General features: G+C 42.6%; 1 protein-coding gene across 1 annotated transcript in view; it reads right to left on the bottom strand.

Moving 5' to 3' along the window:
- Positions 1 to 11843, bottom strand: part of LOC107659104 (zinc finger homeobox protein 3-like) — a 22325-nt gene extending 10482 nt beyond the window's left edge. The window contains exons 1-4 of the mRNA XM_016447932.1: positions 11643 to 11843; positions 7255 to 7378; positions 1694 to 7159; positions 26 to 1563 (exon numbers count right to left, since the gene is read on the bottom strand). Coding sequence (XP_016303418.1) covers positions 26 to 1563; positions 1694 to 7159; positions 7255 to 7378; positions 11643 to 11843 — 7329 coding nt within the window. The remainder of the gene's footprint in view (positions 1 to 25; positions 1564 to 1693; positions 7160 to 7254; positions 7379 to 11642) is intronic.
- Positions 11844 to 19890: the final 8047 nt, after the last annotated feature.

The raw sequence follows: 19890 nt of genomic DNA, 5'->3' as shown, positions 1-19890 counted from the left end.
CGTCTGTTGGTATCGAGGTCTGGACCCCTGAGGTGCTCAATGAACTTGAGGTAACCGTTGAAGGAGAGGAAACTGGAGGAAAAGAAGATAATGCAGACGAAGAGGGATTGGGCTTCCCAGCTAAAGCTCTGGATAAAGGGGTCTGGGACCATGATTTGCCTGTAGCTGTTGTGTTGAGTGGAGTGACTGTGAAGGAGGAGGAGGTGCATGAAGATGCAGATGCTGATGAGGATGGTGTGGTGGCTGACGTTGTTGGCGGAGGGGATGGGGTGTTGTTTGAGTGAGTGGCAGACTGCGAGGTAGATGCGGTGTTAGGATTGGGGAAGAAGGCTGAAGAGTGAGGTAATAAATTAGTAGCGTGCTCTTTGGCATTTCTGGATCTCTTGATTGTTCTGTGTTTGTGCAAGGCTGAATCCAGGTGTTGACTGAGCGCTTTGTCCCCTTCTAGTGTGGTGTTACAGGCGAGGCAGTCATAGAGGCCGCCCTCTGCTGCATTCCCACTGTTGGGGACCCGAAGCAACATCTCTTGCAGGTTTGCCACAGACTGACCAAAAAAACAAATTGACTTGAGGTGGCTGATAGCCGCTTCCTCCTTGCTGAAGACAGCTTGACACTTGCGGCACGCCAGCCGATACTGAACTTTGGGGATGATATATTGGTCAAGATGGAGGTCTGCCCGTTTGCCATCCACTTCATGCTGCTCGGTGACAAGGTTGTTGTGAGTGGAAGAGGAAGAGGCTTCAACTGAGGGAGTGCTCTTTTGCTCCTCTGTTTTTACTGGATCTTTGGCAGAGTCCTTACAGTACACCGAGTTTTTTGAAGTTTGGCTTGCTTTGGGTTGCTGGATCTGCTGAAGCTGCTGCTGCTGCTGCTGAAGTGCCTCCTGCAGGCTCTGTTGATATTGCTGGTAATGTTGAAGCAGAGATCCTGGTGACAGCCCCATCAGGGCCTGTGATAATGCTGGGTTGTAGGGGAAAAGACTTTCCATGCCATACATGGGCTGAAGATATCCACCTTGAAGAACACCTGGTATCTGAGGGGCATAATACGGAGAGAAACCAGGCATAAAGTAGGGCAAGAACTGACTTGTTAGCAGAGCTGTTGGATCTGAAGCTAAAGCTGCTTGTAGAGCTTGAAGTTGGGCAGTATCGACCACATACTCCATGCCAGGTGTTGGCATTGAGGTGGCCGGAACAGCAGTGTCTGGTTTTTCTTTCTTGGCACTGGCAGCAGAAGTGGAGGGAGCAGGAGTACCCCCAGCTGAGGATGGTGTGGGGGGCTTCTCAGCCTTCTCTTTGGGTTTCTCTTTCACCCTGGCCCTCTCAGGATAACGATCTTTGGGAGCTTCTTGACGAGGGCCTGGCTGGGTCATCAAAGAGTTTGATGTAGATGTGGGGGTAGGGCTAGAATGGGCGACAGATGTGCTGGCCTGAGCTTGGCTGGGTGAGGCCAATGAAGAGGAGGAAGGGGTCTTGTTGGGTAAACCAGATGTGGGGAGACTAGGTGAGGGTACACTGGCACCAGGCATGTTCAGGAGGTTTGGAGGTTTTGGAGAGGTTAAAGCTGTGGAAATTGACACAGAGAAACACAGAATGATTAAGATTGTTGCTATATACATCTGAGAATTAGCATAGTTATACGTTTCATATTTCAAAAGTCTTACTTATACTAGAGACGTAATGTGATGACATACCTGAGTTGGATGAGTTAAAGCCTGGTATGGAGGGACCACCAACACCTGGCAGGAGAACAGGGGGGATTCCCTGTAGATTTGGGTAACCTGATTGAAGGTTCAAGGCTTGCAAGGCAGGTGTGTCAAACATCCCTTGTTGCTGCATGGCTTGTTGTTGTGCTAGTCCCAGGACCTCATTTGCTTTCTTGATACGATCCATCTCCTGCTGTGCCATCAGCTGACGAACCGTTGCTGGATCAAAGTACTCTTTCTCTTTATCAAGCTGGCTTCCAATGGTATCCTTTACTTTGTAGATGTGTTGCTGGGAAAAGATGTGGTCTCGCACTGAGAGACGAGCACTGTATTTAACACCACACAGAGAGCATTCTGTCTTAGGTCCCTCGTAAGAAGTCTGGTTGATACCAAAGTGCTTAGCCATGCTGAGCTTAGCTTTCTTTTCCTTAGCACGAGCATTTTGAAACCAGACCTGAACAACTCTCTTTGGAAGTCCAATGTCATTTCCAAGTACCTCACACTCCAGCATGGTTGGAGTCCTATAATCACTGAAGCAGGACTTGAGCACCTTAAGCTGAAGATTAGTCATCTGTGTTCGGTAGCGCTTTTGACCAGGCCTGTCTCCACTATCAATGCTTCTGCTTCCAGAGGCTCCTGGACTTGGTGAACAAGGGTCAGCCAGGCTAGATGTTTCACTGTAGTCTATCATATTTTCATTTTCAAAGTCTTTTGTGTAGAAGCTTGTTGCAGGGCTCACTAGTCCTGAGGACATCTGTTCATCGTTCTCAATGGAGGGGACTGCGCCCCCAGACTTGGAGAGAAAATCTCCACTGTTATGGCTGTGCTTTGCACCAGCACTATCATTGTCAACATTTGCCTCATCACCTGTGGTAGTGTCAGTGATGGCTGTATTCACAGAAGAACAATCATCATTATCAAGTTTATTTTGATCAAAGTTTGTGTTTACTGAGGAAATGGTTGGGCTTTCAAACTCCTCTGCTCCCTCAACCTTGATAGATGTTGGGCTCAGAAGAGCCCTGGGAGACAAGTCCATGATTTTGCTCACAGGTGACAGTGATGAACTTTGCACATCATTGTTAGACTGGGCAAGATGAGCATAGCTGGAGATATCCAGAGGATCCATCTTCAACTGCATGGCCTCCTGTTCAGGTAGCATACCGGAAAGCGCTAGGTTGTAACCAGCACGTTTAGCCTCGTGCCAGTGGCGTGAACGAATATGGGCCTCGAGGGCAGTTTTAGCTTTGAATAGGGCTCGACAAAATGGGCAGCGCCGGTGGGCTTGAGCTGGCCCAACAGCCCGAAACTGACCTTTTCTTTCTCTGGCTCTTGTGTTTTGGAACCATACCTGTACCACTCGTTTTTTAAGCCCCACTTCATGAGCAATGTGGTCAAGCATTTTACGAGTAGGATTGGAGTCAAGCAAATATTTCTGGTACAGAATCTCTAGTTGCTCTGGTGTAATAGTGGTTCGGAGGCGCTTGTCTCGTTGTGGCTCCTCTCCACTATTCATGCTGTCACTTTCTCCTGGACTAGTTCCTGCCTTCTCCTCCAATTTCCTCTTCAGGGAGTTCATAGTGGATGTAGGTGTTGATGGGGAGGTGGCAGAGTTGCTGGACATTTGAGGTATTGCTCCTGCAAGGAGCTGGCTAGCAAGCAGAGGATTGCTAGGATCAAACAACATGAAGGACATGTCCATTGGGCGATCCAAAAACTGAGGATGAATGAACTGATTTTGGACACTCAGGAAATGCAGTTGCTGGTGTTCCTGCCAGTGTTCAAATGAAGGGAAGGCAAGTTTGCACTGCTCACACTGGTACGGGATCATTTGCTGGGCCAACTGCTGCTGTGAGGCAGAGGCTAAATGAGGATTAAGGGCCATGTGGGAACTCTGGGTGGTCTGACTGGTATGTGAAATGGAGGGACCACTATGCTGTTGGGACAGGGAAGGTGAAGAAAGCTTTGGATTCTTTGGGACTGTATGTGTCTTTTCCTCTCTTTGTGGTCTCTGCTGTGGAGTCTCAGATGGATGAATGGTTTCCTGTTTCAAAGATGTCTGCTCTCTTTGGGCGAATGATGCTTCTGAAGAGTGCTTTGATTTTTCATCAAAAGAGTTTGATGTGTTACTCTGTGTAGGCTCCTCCTTTTCAGATGATGTGATGTGAGAGAATGCAGTGGATGAAGGGGGAAGAGGGCAGAGGCTTGAAGATGAGGGCATTGGTGTTTGACCTGATGATCCAGATAGAGTATAGTATTCATGAGAGAGATCCAAAGAGTCCTCATTTAGACTGTCATACTGCCAGTCTTCCTCCTCATCTTTGTAACAGAGCTTCTTTTGGTGTTTAATAAGGTCAAATATGCGCTGGAAAACCAGGCTGCACTTCTTGCACTGATAGTTTAAGTTGGTAGTACGAATGTATCGGTCATTGGATAACTCGCGTCGGTCACCTTCTTTTCCTCCATCTCCCTGGTTCTCATAATTTTTACGGGCTTTCTGTCTGGCATTTTGGAACCACACAACAATGACTCGAGTTGGAAGGCTCAGAAGATTGGATAACTGCTCAAATTCATCATCTTTAGGATAAGCATTAGCATCAAAGAAATCCTGCAGTACCCTCAGCTGGTAGTCTGTGAACCTTGTCCTTGAGGACCTCTTATTTCCAAATGATTCTGGCTTTTGAGGCTCAGGGGAGGGTGGCTTTGAATCAATTTTGGTATCTTCTAGGGTTGTAATTGGAGGGTTGTTAAAATTATAAGGTGAGTCTTTGTTGCGTTGTCGCTCTTTAAAGAGTGTATTGCGGAACCAGTGCTTGATGACTTTCTGGGGGAGTCCTGATTTATCTGCCATTTCCTTAATTTGGTCCTCGTTGGGAGAGTTGTTGATATCGAAATATTGGCGGAGCACCCTTAGCTGGTCATCTGTGATACGGGTGCGGGGTCTCTTATTCTGTTGCTGCAACATGGCAGGGGTAAGTTGCTGTTGGTAGAGCTGGGCCAGATCAGTGGCCAGACTGGGCTCCACAGCAGGCAGTTGGGCAGGAATCTGAGAAGGTAATGACTGGAGTGACATGGGCTGCATCATAAGGGGAGAGAAGAGAGGGAGATCCATTGGCATTGGAATTTGGGCCAGTGGAACTGAAGGCTGAGGGGTTGGAGCAGTTGGTGGGTTCAGGGTAGGAGCAGAAACGGGTATATTTGGTGTTGGTACCCTTTGGGGAGGCGGAGGTGGGGGTGGAGGTGGAGGTGGTGGAGGAGGTGGAGCAGCTTCGGGTGTCTGAGGTCTCAATGGGTACAGCTTGTCATATTGTTCTCTGTACTCTTTGGCAAATCTCTCTAGGAATCTGAATGGAAAGAAAGCCTGGTGGATATGCTCCTGATGACTCTTGAGAATCAATATGTTGGAAAAGAGCTTACCACAAGTCTCACACTCCAGTTTCTCTAATCCTTCAATGGGATTAACTATTCTGGTGATACCAGCTTGCCCACTGCATACTGACAGAGATCCTGTTGGCTTTCTTTGTGCTTTTTGCTTGTTCTCATTGTACTGAATTACTAACTCAAAGCCAAAATTCTCCAGTAGGGCTTTGGTGGCATTCCCTCGGGCATCTGAGGCAATCCTTGGAGGGTGAAATCCAGAGTCATGGTTCACATTTACAACAGCTTGAGGAGCATCTTTTTTTTCTTTGGACTTGTCTGACATATCTTTTGGAACATGATCCTCAGCTTTATCACTAATTTCTTTATCCTTTGGCAGCTCCCTTTCTTTCTCAGTGTGAGGAGATCGCTTTGGCTTTTTGTCTACAGGGTGAGAAAGGGCACTCTGCTGAAGTAAAGCCATTTGGCTTGATACTTGGGAGTGGGAATGAGCTTGGTGCTGTTGCTGAAGGTGGTGGTGCATAAGCTGTTGTTGTAAGCAGCTCTGCTGGGCCTGCTGGGCAGAGTTTTTCTGTTCTTCCAATAGTGAAGCAGTAGATCCGCTCAAGTTCAATGAAGAGGTACTCGGGTTCATTTCTGGATTCAGTTGAAATTCTGCCCCAGGAATGTAAAACGGAAAGAGCAGCTGCTGTTGCTGAAGAGAGAGAAGAGCTTCTGTTGCCATAGGGAAGTGCTGGAAAAGAGGGTTAAAAAGCTGGGACTGAAAGAGAGCAGCCTGCTGGAACTCTTGTTGGAGCTGAGCCTGTGCCTGTGCTTGAGCCTGGGCCAACTGCTGCTGCTGTTGCTGGAGTTGTTGCTGATGACCCCTCGAAGATAGCATATCTGCAAATTTCTTCTTTTTCACTTCATGATTCTCAGAAGGAGAGGGATGACAGGCTGAGTTACCCAAATTCTCAACATTGTGAGAATGACTTGACAGATGATTACCTCCCATGATGCTCTGTGATGTCTGAGCTCCAGCTGGAGAGCTGCTTCTGTTGCTGGAGCTGGTTGTTGAGTTAGTGGCTGGAATAGGGCTTGGGGTTGAAGTGCTATTGGAAGTGCTTCCGCTTGGGCCACTGCTGCTAACAGCACTAGATGTGCCGCCAGCTGCTTCAAGCTTTGCTGCCCTGGCCTTGGTTTGATGAAGAACAGAGCGCATGTGAATCTCCAGTGTAGAGCTCTGGCTGTATGCTACATTGCAAGTGCTGCACTTGAAGGGTTTATTATCAGGGCTGCTTGTAGGCTCTGGCTGACCGGTGGTGGATTCCTGTAGGGCTCTTTTGACTTTGTGTAAGTGAGACACAGAGTTGTAGTGTACAAGAAGAATATTCTTTTGGGTAAATGACTCTTTGCAGACTGTACACTTGAAAGGACGGGATGGATCTAGAAACTTCTCCATAGTAAAGTTGGGGCCTTTCCTAAATGGCAGGGCTCGTTTGGGTTCAGATCCAGAATCTTCTTGCAAAGATCCAGAGTCACTGCCAGTTGGGCTTTGCTTTTCCTCTGGGTCACTTTCGTCTCCCTCTTTCTCATCATCAAGAAGAGCTCCCTGGTCCTCTCCAAGTGAGGGATCACCCATAATCATTAGGTCTCCATTCATCAATAAACCTCCATAGAGCTGCTGGATGTCAGCTTCACTCAACTCCAGGTGATTGGTCTCCAGATGCTTCTTAAGTGCCTGTAGGGTCCTGAAGCTACGCTGGCATAAACAACACATTGTGGCTGCTCTGATTACATGGTATTGGGAATGCAGCTGAAGTTTCTCTATTGTCTTGAATGCCAAACTACACTGGTTGCAGCGATATTTGTAGACATGACGATCAGAGACAGGCAGTTGGGGCCTTTTATTGTGGACCTCATTGAAGTGCATCTGAAGGGCATTGGAGGATTTAAACACTTTATTACAGCCCTTTTTCCAGCAAAGGAAACCGGTGGAATCATCTCTTGCAGGCTGCTGTTCCTCAAGAGGAGACTTGTGAGCTTCAACAGTGTCTGAGGCCAGACAAACTCCTTTTTCAGGCTCAACATCTGCCACCTCTGCAATCAGAAAAATAACACACATTAAATTCTGACAACATAAACATATTTGTGTGTTTTTAAAATGTTTGTCCTCAATTGCGCAACATTCTAACCTGTTTGTTTCTTAATGTCATCAGAGTTTGAGTTGACCATGGACTGAGGTGCGGTTTGAGTATCTATCTCTGGTCCAGGGACTGGTATGAACATGCTAGCTGGCAGTACTTCTGATGCTGCCACCTGGAAAAAGAAAAACATAGTAGTTGTTAGGTTAATTATAGGCCTTAAACAATAGACTCTTGATAAGAAACATAGAACATCTCAAATTAACGTAAAGGACAAGGCAAACTTACACATTCAAAGTTACACATTCAAAACAGACAAAATTTCTGCATCATATGCAGTAATCCTTCATTGTAAACAAAAATTTGTAAAAGAAAAATATTCATATGAGGTGGTACAGGTGAGAGATGTGCTATAAACATACAACTAATTTGACAAGATAATCATATTATTTGAACTGGACACAAACACATTTACTGTCCCCCTCTTTCACACAGACGACTTAATTTGCCATCCATGGAATTTGCACTTTGATCATTGATGGTGTTTTGTCATGCTCTGCGATAGTTCTGCTGCTGCAGCCAATTAGTGTGATGGGCTGAGTGTTCTACCTTGGCCAGTTGAAAAGCTTATTAGAGAGCCTAATTAAATAAGTCTTCCACCTCATAAAATGTGCTTTTCATTCCAATAGAAAAGCATGGTGCAATGGTGAAATGCCGTCATTCAGCCTGGAATTCTGGGTAATGCAACAATTGTCATACAGCACTCATTAATATGCTTTCCAGCAAATCAGAATATTTTAATCTAAACAATTATGCAAATTATTACTTGAAAAAAAGTCATTAATAAAAAATGTAGATACATTTAAATGTAGGTAGACGGCAAGTAGCATGTTTTTCAGTCAATTTAATAAGAAAAATTAAAGTAGCAATGAATATTGTTGTGATAAAGGTGCACAAAGGTTTGCTTGGCACAAAGGTTGAAATAAATCAAGTGTGAATGACAGCAACCTCCCCTCTATCTTTTAAGTGCACATGATTCTCCATGCATGGCTCTCACTCTCTCGCTATCTCTCTCTTTCTCAGAATAATAATAAAAAACAGATTCATTAACAGGATCCTATTTAACATTAATCAGTGATTGAGATTGGAAAAGGTTGGGAGATGAGCCACTGTGTGCTTCACCTTCCTTCATTTAACTCCCCAAACTGAACAATCAGCCTCACTCATCATGCATTTCAATACCCCAATCTCACAAATATATCCCCCTTCTCTCTCTCTCTCTCTCTCTCTCTCTCTCTCTCTCTCTCTGCATATATAATTTTTTTCATCCTTTGTTTGTGCCCTTGCAAACTCTGTGCCTCTTTTTACCACCCCATGACACAACCAATTCTATTTTTCTCACATCATACATCAGCTTCACGTCTGTAGGAGTTAGAATTTTATTACTGCATTGAAAATATTTGGTAACACTTTATAATAACTTTCATTTATAAATCATTAACAAACATTATATAATGCTTAACAGATCATTAGTTAATATATATATGAACTTACTAATCATTACCTAATGATTAATATATGATTATTTAATGTAAACTGAAATGTTTACAAATATCAGTAAACTTTCAGTTCATAATTATGATCTTCATTTGTTGGTCTTTGTTTGTTGTGTAGACCTCTATTTACACATCTTAACAAACAATCTATTAATTATTTGTTCATGTTTTTGCAGTATCCAATCTAAAGTGGAAACTATGCATCATTTACAAATGTTTACTAATCATTAATACCTTTATGAACAGTCATCTCGATGGCAAAAAGTGTCCTGAAAGACCTGAATTTACCCTATTCACACATCTTTACTAATCATGTATTAATAATTTGTTCATGTTTTTGCAGTAGCCAATCTAAAGTAGAAACTATTCATCATTTGTAAATGTTTATAAACGATTACTAATCATTTAGTATCTTTATGGGCATTGGACTTTTAGCTAATGTAATAAGGTTTGTGTAATGGCTGGCTGGTTAAGTTTAGCTGAATGCTTAGACATAACAGATTGTAATTTTGGTACAAACATTTTTTTTATTGCCTCAACACTTACATTAGTACACTACTCTTCAGTATATCATTAAACAGGATATTACTTGAATCATAAATAAACAGAATAAATCATAATGTTTGTTAATGATTTATTAATGAAAGTTATTATAAAGTGCTACTAAATATTTTTTTTCTAACAAAAAATAAAACGTAGATTAAATAACTTCCTTCAAACTGAACATACCTTGTGAAAGCGGTCAAGTTATTAAGGTAATGTTAACCAAAAACAACTAATTACCTGTGAGAGACCTAAGCAAACATAATATCATTACATGGCTGTTTGACTGGTCTTCTGAGATCTGAGAGATGGAGCTGTTTTATAGTGTATTTAAAACCTAATCATAGCCAGCAGCTTTAACTCAGTGTCATCAAATACAGAGTGCCACGCAACTCCACGTCTTTGAGCGTCAAACACTGAGAAATAGACAGTGAACCAGAGCCTTTCATAAATATCTGGTTACTGCAATCAAAATCACACTGGGCAAAATGTAGCCCTTTTTTCTGCTTTTTAGTTTCCTCCCTCACCCACTCTCCTCTTAACTAAAAGTGTTAAGTGATTGTGACCAGTGTGGAGAATTCCAGAAACAAAACATGCCTGTGATTAACATTACAAAGTAGACTGTTTCTAGACAACTGCATCATTAGGCAAAGAGCGCCGAGTGCTGAGAGTATCCCAAGGTCACTTTTAATTTGGACCGTCTAATTGGCAAACATAGTTCCAAATGGCTATCATCTAGCCAGACTCAGAATTAATGAAGCACAATTATTTTCATTACCCCTATCTTAGACAGACAGAACATTAGACATAGAGGAAGGGAGAGCGAGAGAAGAGGAAGAAGGAGGAGGTAGAGTGAGTGGAAGAGAGTGCGTGTTTATGCAATGTTTGCAAGAAATAAAAGTCACCTGATTCAGAATTCATTAAGCTTGTCTGCCTGCCACGAGGAACAGGATAGAGTACCTCTCCATCTCTCGTTACTTGTAAAAAAGGTGCTGGTTTTAATGTGCATTGTATTAGCTCAGTTTCTATCATGCACTGCACTTGTACAGCGCTCTGTGCGTTATTACCTCTATAAAAGAAAAAATATTGTCGTCTGGCCTCTACTAATGTGTTCACCATTTGCTTTCGGGCTGGGGGAGAGGAGATCACAGAATTCAGAGTGATTGGCCAAGCAAGCAATTAAAACACCACAGGCAAACTTACACATAATTATTTCACTGCTAAAATTCTTTGAAAAAAACCCCCATGAAAGCAGGGTAGTCTCAGTAGAAGCTGAAATGGAATAAGGTGAGTATTCTCTGAGGGACCGGGCAGACTAGGCTGCTGGAGGCCTGAGCGCTCCGGGACTAGAGAGGTGGAAATAACGTAAAGGGATGATGTAAGTATTACTGCTTCTAGTGAGTGCCTGGAATACAAATGACCTTGGTAATCACAAGAGGCTTTTATAATTTTTCCACTAAACCGAGAACATTTCTTCTAAAGTTAAGAATTACAATATTCATCAATTTTCTACAAACCAACTGTTTCTTCTAATCAACACTGAAATTAAGTAGAGAGCAAATCAAGGCTTGCGTAAGTCTACTGGTTTGCAGATTTTTTGCCTGAGAAGGCCATAGTAATCTTATATGTCTTCTAGAGTTTCAGAGATCTCAACAGTGTCACAAAATGTGCTCTGATCTGCCAAGATGATGTCTGTGATCAAAAGTGAGATTTTTAACTGAGATCTCAATGAAGCCCCTGAGGTAAAAAATGAGCAAAAACACTTTTGGGAATGTAAACTTGTAATAAAACATGGAAATGATATTGACCATAGTAATACATAACCAGTGTTACTCCCAGCCATGTTCAAGCTTTTGCCTTACACATCTCATTTTGAATATACAGGATTCCCAAGGGCCATATCACAATGATCAGCTTCCTTTGGCGATTTTAAATTAAAATTACAATTTTCTTAAAATTTCATCAATTAGAATGAAAGAAACAACCTTCGGTCCACAAAGGCAGAGTGAGTAAGAAACTGTGAGTCATTTGTGAGGTTGAAGACATGATTACTACTAAACATTGCAGTAAGGCAACGCTGCTTTGTGCAAAAAGCATATGGCCTTCACACCACACAAAAGGGCAGTCAGGCCTTGCATGAAAACAAAAGTTCCCAGAGAGAAATTAATTGGGCTTAATGAAAATCCATCCACTAGAGAGACTGAATGGGAAATATTTAGAAAGGTTCTTTTGACTGTGGAAGTAAAATAACATTGATTAGAGGAAATAAATGCATGCATATGAAATGGAAGGCAAAGTCTGCTGTGATCACCCCCTAAATACTATTCTGCGGTAACTTACTGTGGCAATTAGCTTCTCGACGCAGTCTGGTGCCACGCTGTGGAGGTGAGTGAGATGGAACTGCAGGTGGACCTTGTTGTTGAGCATGTCCTGGCACAGCGGGCAGCGGAACATGGGCTGCACTGAGTGCTGCGTCATCACGTGCATTCTGAGCCGGTTCAGATCTGTGTTGCTGAACTTGCAGTAGGGGCACTGGTACATCTATATAATGACAAGATGGAAGAAAAATAATATTATTTTCTAGAGAAGAGTGGTACTATCAAGGGCAAAGCAAGGCTCGTCTATCTCCCATGCAGTGAGCAGTGGGCTACTCTGAGAGGTAGACACTTCAAAGAGCTCTCATCTGTCAAATATCATATTGATTTTTCACCTTTTGCACAATTAGCACTGCAAGAGCAGCAGAAAAGATGGAGAAATATATTTTTAGAAAAAAAAAAATGCATGCATAATTTAAAAAGGCCAGCTACATTCTACTACTCTATATTAAAAAGGGCTGAAAACAACATCCTTAGATATTTTGTTAATTAATGGGTACAGTTAATGAGACCTACATGCCTGGGGATTAGATTAGGTCTATCTGAATCTACTTCACAAAAACAGACAGAGAGAATTCTAACTGTTTCGCAGAGGCTGTAGATTTTCCTCCATACCTGCTCTTCACTGCTCTTCTCAGCGGTCCTGGGTCGTTTCGACGAGAGGGGGCTTTCTGCTGTCTCGGACCTCGAAGAAGGCCGCTTGGAGGGGACCGGGGAATCCGCCTGATCTCTCTCCGATTGGTTGGATGCTGTCATAGACATACAAAAAGAAGCATACTTGTCAAAACACAGTGCTGATTTGGCAGTCAGGGCATGCAATCAATCAATAAGCCAGCCTTTATAAAAATGAAACGCAGTAAAACTGCAGTTTTGTTTCTTATAATGATGCTGTACTGTACAATGGAAAAAATGTACCACAGTTAAAATGGCTTTTATGAGGCCTGCTATTCTGAGCTTACTAGTAAAAGCAGACTAAAATGAAGATGTGGTAACAAATTAACTTGATAATGCTAGCTTAACCTACAGTAAAAGTCCACTGAATGTTGAAACAAAGCATATTTCTTTAACTTTGGTTTAATGATACTCAAGGAACATGTGAAAGTCTGACTTTTTTTTTTCCAAGATATTTGTGTTCATACACAATTTTATGTTCTGGATAGCTACAACAGTGTGGGAATACAGGAACTGGAGTATGCAGTGCAATAGTGCATGTGTAGTAATGTGAATTAAATATATTTCTGCAGGTTTCTCTATTTCAGTAAAAGCGAGGTAAACAAATGCTGAGCATTAGAGTTCATGTGGTTCAAATCTGACTGGTGTCATATCACCATGCCATATGATGTCATATCTTCACTTACTATGTTGACATAATGGAAAATATGGATGCAGCATTACAGCAGTTTTTAGTACTGATGTTACCACACTCACGGTACAATTAAGAAATTGCAGTCATTTTTTGTAAGGAAGTGAGTAGCATGCCTTTCTAAACTGTGATATATAGGGATTGAACAGGTAACAGCCAGGCCGGCGGATTGCTAAGGCAGGCTGCTTCCCCTCCAAACCAATGTAGTCTCTTAACCGCTCCTCCCATGGCACTTAGAAGAGGCAGTGCGCAATGCTTTGACGGCTTGTCTTTCCCTATGTTGGATGTTTAGGACATCAGCCACTGGCACAGACATCTAATCAAAACATTAGTTTGCCACGGTGAGCAGCTTTAGGATGCATGCTCTCTCAGATGAAGCCATTTGAAGTGTGGCTTCAGCGAAGGGAGTCAAATATACCACAGGCGGCTTCAAAAAGTATCAAGAAGAAAGAGTTCTGTTCTGGTTCCTATTTCGATTCTTTTTCCTTGCTTATTTGCACTTCTCATTGGAAAACGAAATTACATTCTCTAGTTATTTCAGTTTTCAGCAAATCTTATAGTTTTGCATGTGATTCTTGTTGCTTGTTTGAGAAAAGACTCTACACAAACTAGCCAGTTATGTAAGTTGGCTGCTAATATTGAATCTATTGCAGCTCGTATAAAAAGTAAATCCACTCTAAGCCGGAGAGGGGTCGAGAGAACACGTTGTTCATGCTGCTAAGGGAAAGAATTCGCAGTGAAACTTAAGACGCCCCTCTCTCTCCCAGGCCCATAACGAGGCTATAAAGAGTTAAATTTGGCATGATTTGTCCAGTCCTGAAAGGACAAATTGAGAGCAGGGGATTGTGGGGGTCAGTTTAAGCCGAGCTGACCATGTTCCTTGGGCAGACATTAAAGTGTCAGGTCCAATCAGGGCAGGATAGCTGAGCGCTGGCTTCAGTGGGGGGCCCTACTTTGGGGAACGCTGCCTGCTGCAGCTCCCAGAGACTCCCCCAATCAGCCAGTGCTGCCCTATTAGGTCCAGTCATGGCCAATCCCATTAGACACATCTACCAATAAACAAAGGAAATGTTAAACAAAAGAACCTCCTATTTGTTGCCATTAACCTCTACTTTTGGTCCTGGCACTGTCCCGGCTACTTCCTCCTTTCTGCACTGCTCCTCTGTGGCCGTCTCTGTGTCAGCCCCTTGACTCTTCCTAGCCCATCTATATCATCGGTCTATCCAATTTCTTTCAGGAAACCCCTTTTCAGGTGCCTTGAAGGTTCCTGGATCAACATCCCTGGTAACCAAAATTTTACACCAAAAACAGCTGTAGTTATTTTTACTACAATAACACTGTGGAAACATGGTATTAGCCACCACTGTCATCAAAAACAAGCTGCTAATGCTATTTAAAAGACAAGCTATACTGTAAGTTTAACTAAAACTGCAGCAGCTGTGGTATTTTAGTGGTTACCATGGTACATTTTTGTTAGGGAGTTCAGGGATAGAGAGCAAAGTAGGCAAAGTGGCTAAAGCTACTTTAAAACAAAGAATGCTTTAGCTACTGGCGTTATGCTAAATGCTTTTAAGCGAAATACATGTAAATAAATCAACAAAACAATTGCTTGTGACTCTAAGTATGATTGAAAAGGGCTTAAGTACACTATTTCACTATTATTTAATATTTTTTCATTGTAAATTCTGTCTAACAGACAATTGCAAGTGAGTAACCTGAGGTCAGGGGAGCAGCTGCCTGCCGGAGGCCTGCAGCACGTGTGGAGGGGAGGGTGGCCCGCTGCCTCTGGGCACAGACGCACCTCGTCACGCCCTGTTAGGACTCCATAAATCTGATCAATTGTTTGCTTTTAAAAAGCCCCAAAAAACCACTTCTGCCACCAAACGCCCGTGACTAAAGCCCAGCTACCATATCCTGTTTTCTGTTGTCAAGAGACGGAGGGAGAAAGCGGGGAAAAAACATCATCACAGAGCATGCTGGAACAAAATGGAGACCAATAAACAGGCAAAGAAAGGGGACTGTTGGCATTTGCAATGTGTGTGTCTTCGGCACGGTTGGGCGGCCGCAGGAACATGCCTCAACATCTGAGCAGGTCAGATCCATTATTAGAGTCCATGACCATAACCTGATGGCGGGGGTCTCTCTTTTTCTCCCCTCCCTTTCACTGGTCTTTGCTCATGAACCTGGCTATGTGTGTCAAGCTCTGGTATGTTCACTGTGTACTACTGGGTTTTCAAAGGGTATGGGTTTTATATATTTAACACAATTTAAGAAACCATGAAAGGAGATGAAGACAAAATTAATTAACCTAATCAAAATACACACACACACACACACACACACACACACACACACACATATATATATATATATATATATATAGCTATTATGAGATTATTTTTTATCAACTAGTCAAGAGTTAAAAGCTCAATATGAACAGATACAAATGATATCATATCACCAGATCATAAAATAATTAAGTATAAATAATAGCCAATAACCTAATAACCAATACAATAATCACAAAATGGCTAATTATTGTATGAACTGAATAATTTCAAAATGCCCAAATATCATCTAACACTACTAATCTCAAAATGGACAAATTTTGGCTGAATCAAATTTCAAAATTGTCAAAAATAGCCTCTAAATAGCCACTATAGACAAATAGTCTCAAAATTGCAAAACATCAACCTAATGAGTATTTATAACATAACTGATATTCAGTACATGTCTAAAATTGACATTCCTTCCCAGAAACACAGGATTACACAAAAACTACTAACATTTTCTGGAGGTATTTTCTTGTTTTTAAAGCCACACGGTTTTTAACAGGCAGGAGTGGGAACTACATCAGCCCGCCTGTGTGCAGTTCTTGCCCCCGTGCCTTTTTTAAAAAACATCCTAATGTAGTATCTGTACATCTGACCTCAATTCTACCATTCAGCAGTAGACCGCACTTGCAGCAAAACCCACAGAGACAGCGACAACGCCCCAGTTTTCATCTGACATCACAAAAGCCAAAGGAGAAGCAGTGAAAAAAGTCAATTAGGTGATTATTAATTCATGGGCCTTTTCCGTAAGCAGGAGGTCTTTGTTCTGGAGTGTCCCATAAGTGAATTGGACTTTGGCACCTTCTCTCAACCCCTGGAGCTGAGAAGCATTTCTCAGCCAGCCAGAGGAGGCTGTCAGTGCTGAGTGCTAAGCCTCTAAATCAGAGACGTGAAGCGCTTTCATGGAAGGGAAGCACTGCAGAAGTGTTTGACTGACACAAGCATGGCAGCAGTAACGCAACAAGTCCCGTGTCACTGAAAATGTCCACAAATGTAACCACAGCTGCCATCATATCATTACCCAGGTGTCCTTTGGGAAGTCAATCTCCTATGAGACTAACTGGACACTGAAAGTGGGCAGACAGGGAAAGAGCAGAAAGATGATTTCTCGTGGCATATTGAGTGCAGCATGTGCATTTGCAAAAAATTCAACAGAGCTGTGGAGATGTGCTCCCAAGAAGGCAATGGAAATGTCAAGTTGTCAATTTTTCTTCACCTTATCCAGTCCAGCTTTTGAATCTAAAAAAGGCAAGTCATCAACATGTTCTATGGTGGTTTAGTGCGTACAAAGTCTGATGGACCAAAGGTGATCAACCAGCAAGGTCCTTCAAGGTAAGCTCGTTGACCATGTATCTAGCTGGTTATGCTAGTTGAGAAGCCAAAACTAGGACAACAGCAACCCATGCTTCTCTTTTCAGGAGGTCAAACCCCCTCTGTCATTCTCTTTTCTGTCCTGCTTTTCTCCCCAGACCTTCTCTCCCTGCTCCTCATGACAGTTCTCCTCCCAGTCCCTCTGCTATTTAACCATTAATATGAAGGAGCGGTCCAACTCCCCAGTGCTATAAGTCATTCACTTTTACCATGGCTAACAATAACTGAATATGATCTTTTTCTGCTCATTCCCTCCCCCCTTTTCTTCCCTCCTTTTTTTAATCTGCAGGCTGCGTCGGTGCCCTGAGCAACAAACGGCTATATTCCATTTCACCTCATATTTCTCAGGTAATTACTCTGCATCATTTAATTTCAAATAAAGAAAATTACAACCAAAGCCTAACGCCAACACTACTCCATATTGCGGCTTATCATATAACAGTTCCCTTGGTGTATAACCCACTATTAAATGAAAGGACCACCTCCACGGCTCTGCAAAGGAAGTGCCCATGTAACCCCACAGGCGTGACTGCTACAAAGACAAATTTAAAATGAAGAAATTAAAAGGAGATATCAATTAGTGGACGTGTTATTAATCTTCCGATAGCTAGGTGGGAGCTAACGCTGCAATCACCTTTAGAGGACATACACGCACTGACACACATATATGACTCTCTCTCTCTCTCAGGACGGCATGCCAATTAGAATACAGGGAGTAAAACTCATAAACAGAAGGTTTCTGTGAGTGCTGGCTCACAAACAAGGACAATTTATAGCCTATTAGTTCGCAAGACAAAAATAATTTAAATTTAAGGGATGACAAGCTTTTAAAGGACACAATATGAATATGCAAACGCGTCTGTGCTTTTAAAACGGCTCTGATTGATGCTTCGCTTCAGAGAGAGGGTGTTAGGAAGAACTTCCGTGACATGCTTTTCAGTTTGTTTCACTACCCGGTAAATTCATCTTAAAACACCCTCAAGATGATGCAATAAATATGGCATCATAAAAATCATGACAGTTTTCATCCGCATATGTACCATTTCTTCAGCGTTATTCACGCAGTCAGCTGACAGCCCTGACAGCTAGGGTTGCATTTACTACGATTATAACACACCGCGGCTAGAGCTCCTGCCTATTCACATCAACTCCTGTAAAATCTATTGAGGGACATCAAGGCCACGAAATAATGCTGGAGATAGAAACAGATTCGCATGTAATACACTTCCTCTGCGTCCAGGGGGGGCTAATGTTCACCTTGCAGCCAGAGGACAATTATTTTGCTGTCCTTCTCAATGCTGTCTCTGTCTCTCCTATCAGTGTCATACACACACACACACACACACACACCGTCCCTTGTGCTTCCAATCACTGACATTCATATATTTAAGTAAATATATAAGGCAAAAGAGATGGAACCAATTTGGAGGGCTGCTGCTGCCGTGTCAGATAACGTCTGACCTGCATCAGATTATTCACCCTCCCTCACAATAACCCCAGTAATTTGAAAGTTGGGGATTGAAAGGAAGTATTCATAAACCTGCCGAGGACCACAGACCCCTTCCTTGCCTGTAAACCACCCCGTCCCCACCTATATTTATGTTAAACACCTAAAATCATATTGTGGTTGCTCCTCCAGTCCTTAAGTGAATTAACAATCCTTCTCATCTCTTTCGTCTCCACATTAGCATGTATCTTCCGCTTTCTCTGTCCATCCGTTTTGCCCTCTATTCTTATTTTCTGCCACATATCTATCCATCCCTCGTTCTTTAGTAACACCCAATCACCCCATTGCACTAATGCTAACCCAATGCTCACCCAATGGATGAAGGCTGATGTTTTTCAGATATGTATTATTAACTATTATGGAATGCTTATACTAAGGTAATCAAGGTAACCTTGAAAAAGGTATCTGTATCTTTTTCCTTGAACCTGCCTACATCATACCCATCCAGCACAAACTCTCTCTAAATGCATTAAAGGACATGTTCAAAAGAGACCCATCAGATCGGCCACGGCTTAACTCGGATGGTACTAACACGCTCAACCAGAGAGTCATCTGTGAACCACGTTTCAACACTCAGTGTTCGCATGACTAGGATGAGAGGAAAAACTTCAACAACACTAATAACAGGCCCTAATAACAGCCTGCGCAGACAGGGTGACTCAAATCCGCTCGGATGCGTGCCTTTAAATAACAGGTTAGCCACGTCCCCATCGCGACGGAGTCCAGCGGCTCACCGTTGATGCATTCTCCACACACATTCTCAGACAATCTCCAGCCAAAACAAGAGAGCCTCTGTTTACTAAAAGCATTCCAGCGCTTCCCAGGCAGAGTTCAGAAAGCCTCTCGTAGCTCCGTCTCACGCCGCTCTGTCCGTCAATCATGAAAGCGTGTTCGAAACACGATTAGAAAAAGAATATAAAAGAGCTTCCATTAAAGCAGCACCAGCATCTTAGATCACAACACCGCCAGGTTTCACTCTTCCACCCCCGTCACTCCTTCCTCCCCTCTCCATCTCTCCTCAGACATCAAACAGCACCCTAGACCTGGCTTCCTAATGCACGCTATTTTTAACTAAGCGTTCCTAATAAGCTGCTGGGAAGCCTGTAAATTTTTCATATGCAAGCACATCTTTCCTTTGTGAAAACACAGAAACACACTTATTTGGTGATTAGCTACTGACAGGGGGAGGAAAGGAATTGAATATTCTTGTATGGAATCGCATGCCTTTCAGAAAAAGAAGCAGGGCTCCTTATGCGCAGAGTCGTCTTCTTCGGCACCACAGGTAACGGCTGAATTATTAATCAAGCAGCTCATTTTAATGCTTTTTAAAGTGCTTTATTTTGATGTGTTAAAATATACTTTTAGCCATTTTCAGGCAAGCGATGCATATCATTATTTCTCCCCATCAAAGCCGAGTGGCACTCGCTCAAAGTGCACAAACAACTCAGCCTCATTTAAAATGAAAGTTGAAAAAAAATCAAAAGACGTTTTAAAAGATTTGCCTTCAAATGCTCCAATGAACTTTTTTTTTTTTTTTGCTGTAGTTTCGGAATTTAAAAAATAATGACGATAATAATAATAAAACGTGGAACATGCAAAAGACTAAAATTGCTATCATGAAGAAATAAAGTTATATCTT

This window comes from Sinocyclocheilus anshuiensis, unplaced genomic scaffold (genome assembly GCF_001515605.1).
Source record: "Sinocyclocheilus anshuiensis isolate Anshui unplaced genomic scaffold, SAMN03320099.WGS_v1.1 scaffold87, whole genome shotgun sequence".
Lineage (NCBI taxonomy): Eukaryota > Metazoa > Chordata > Actinopteri > Cypriniformes > Cyprinidae > Sinocyclocheilus > Sinocyclocheilus anshuiensis.
The sequence above is the reverse complement of the archived record's forward strand: the minus strand, read 5'-3'. Positions and strand labels throughout refer to the sequence as shown.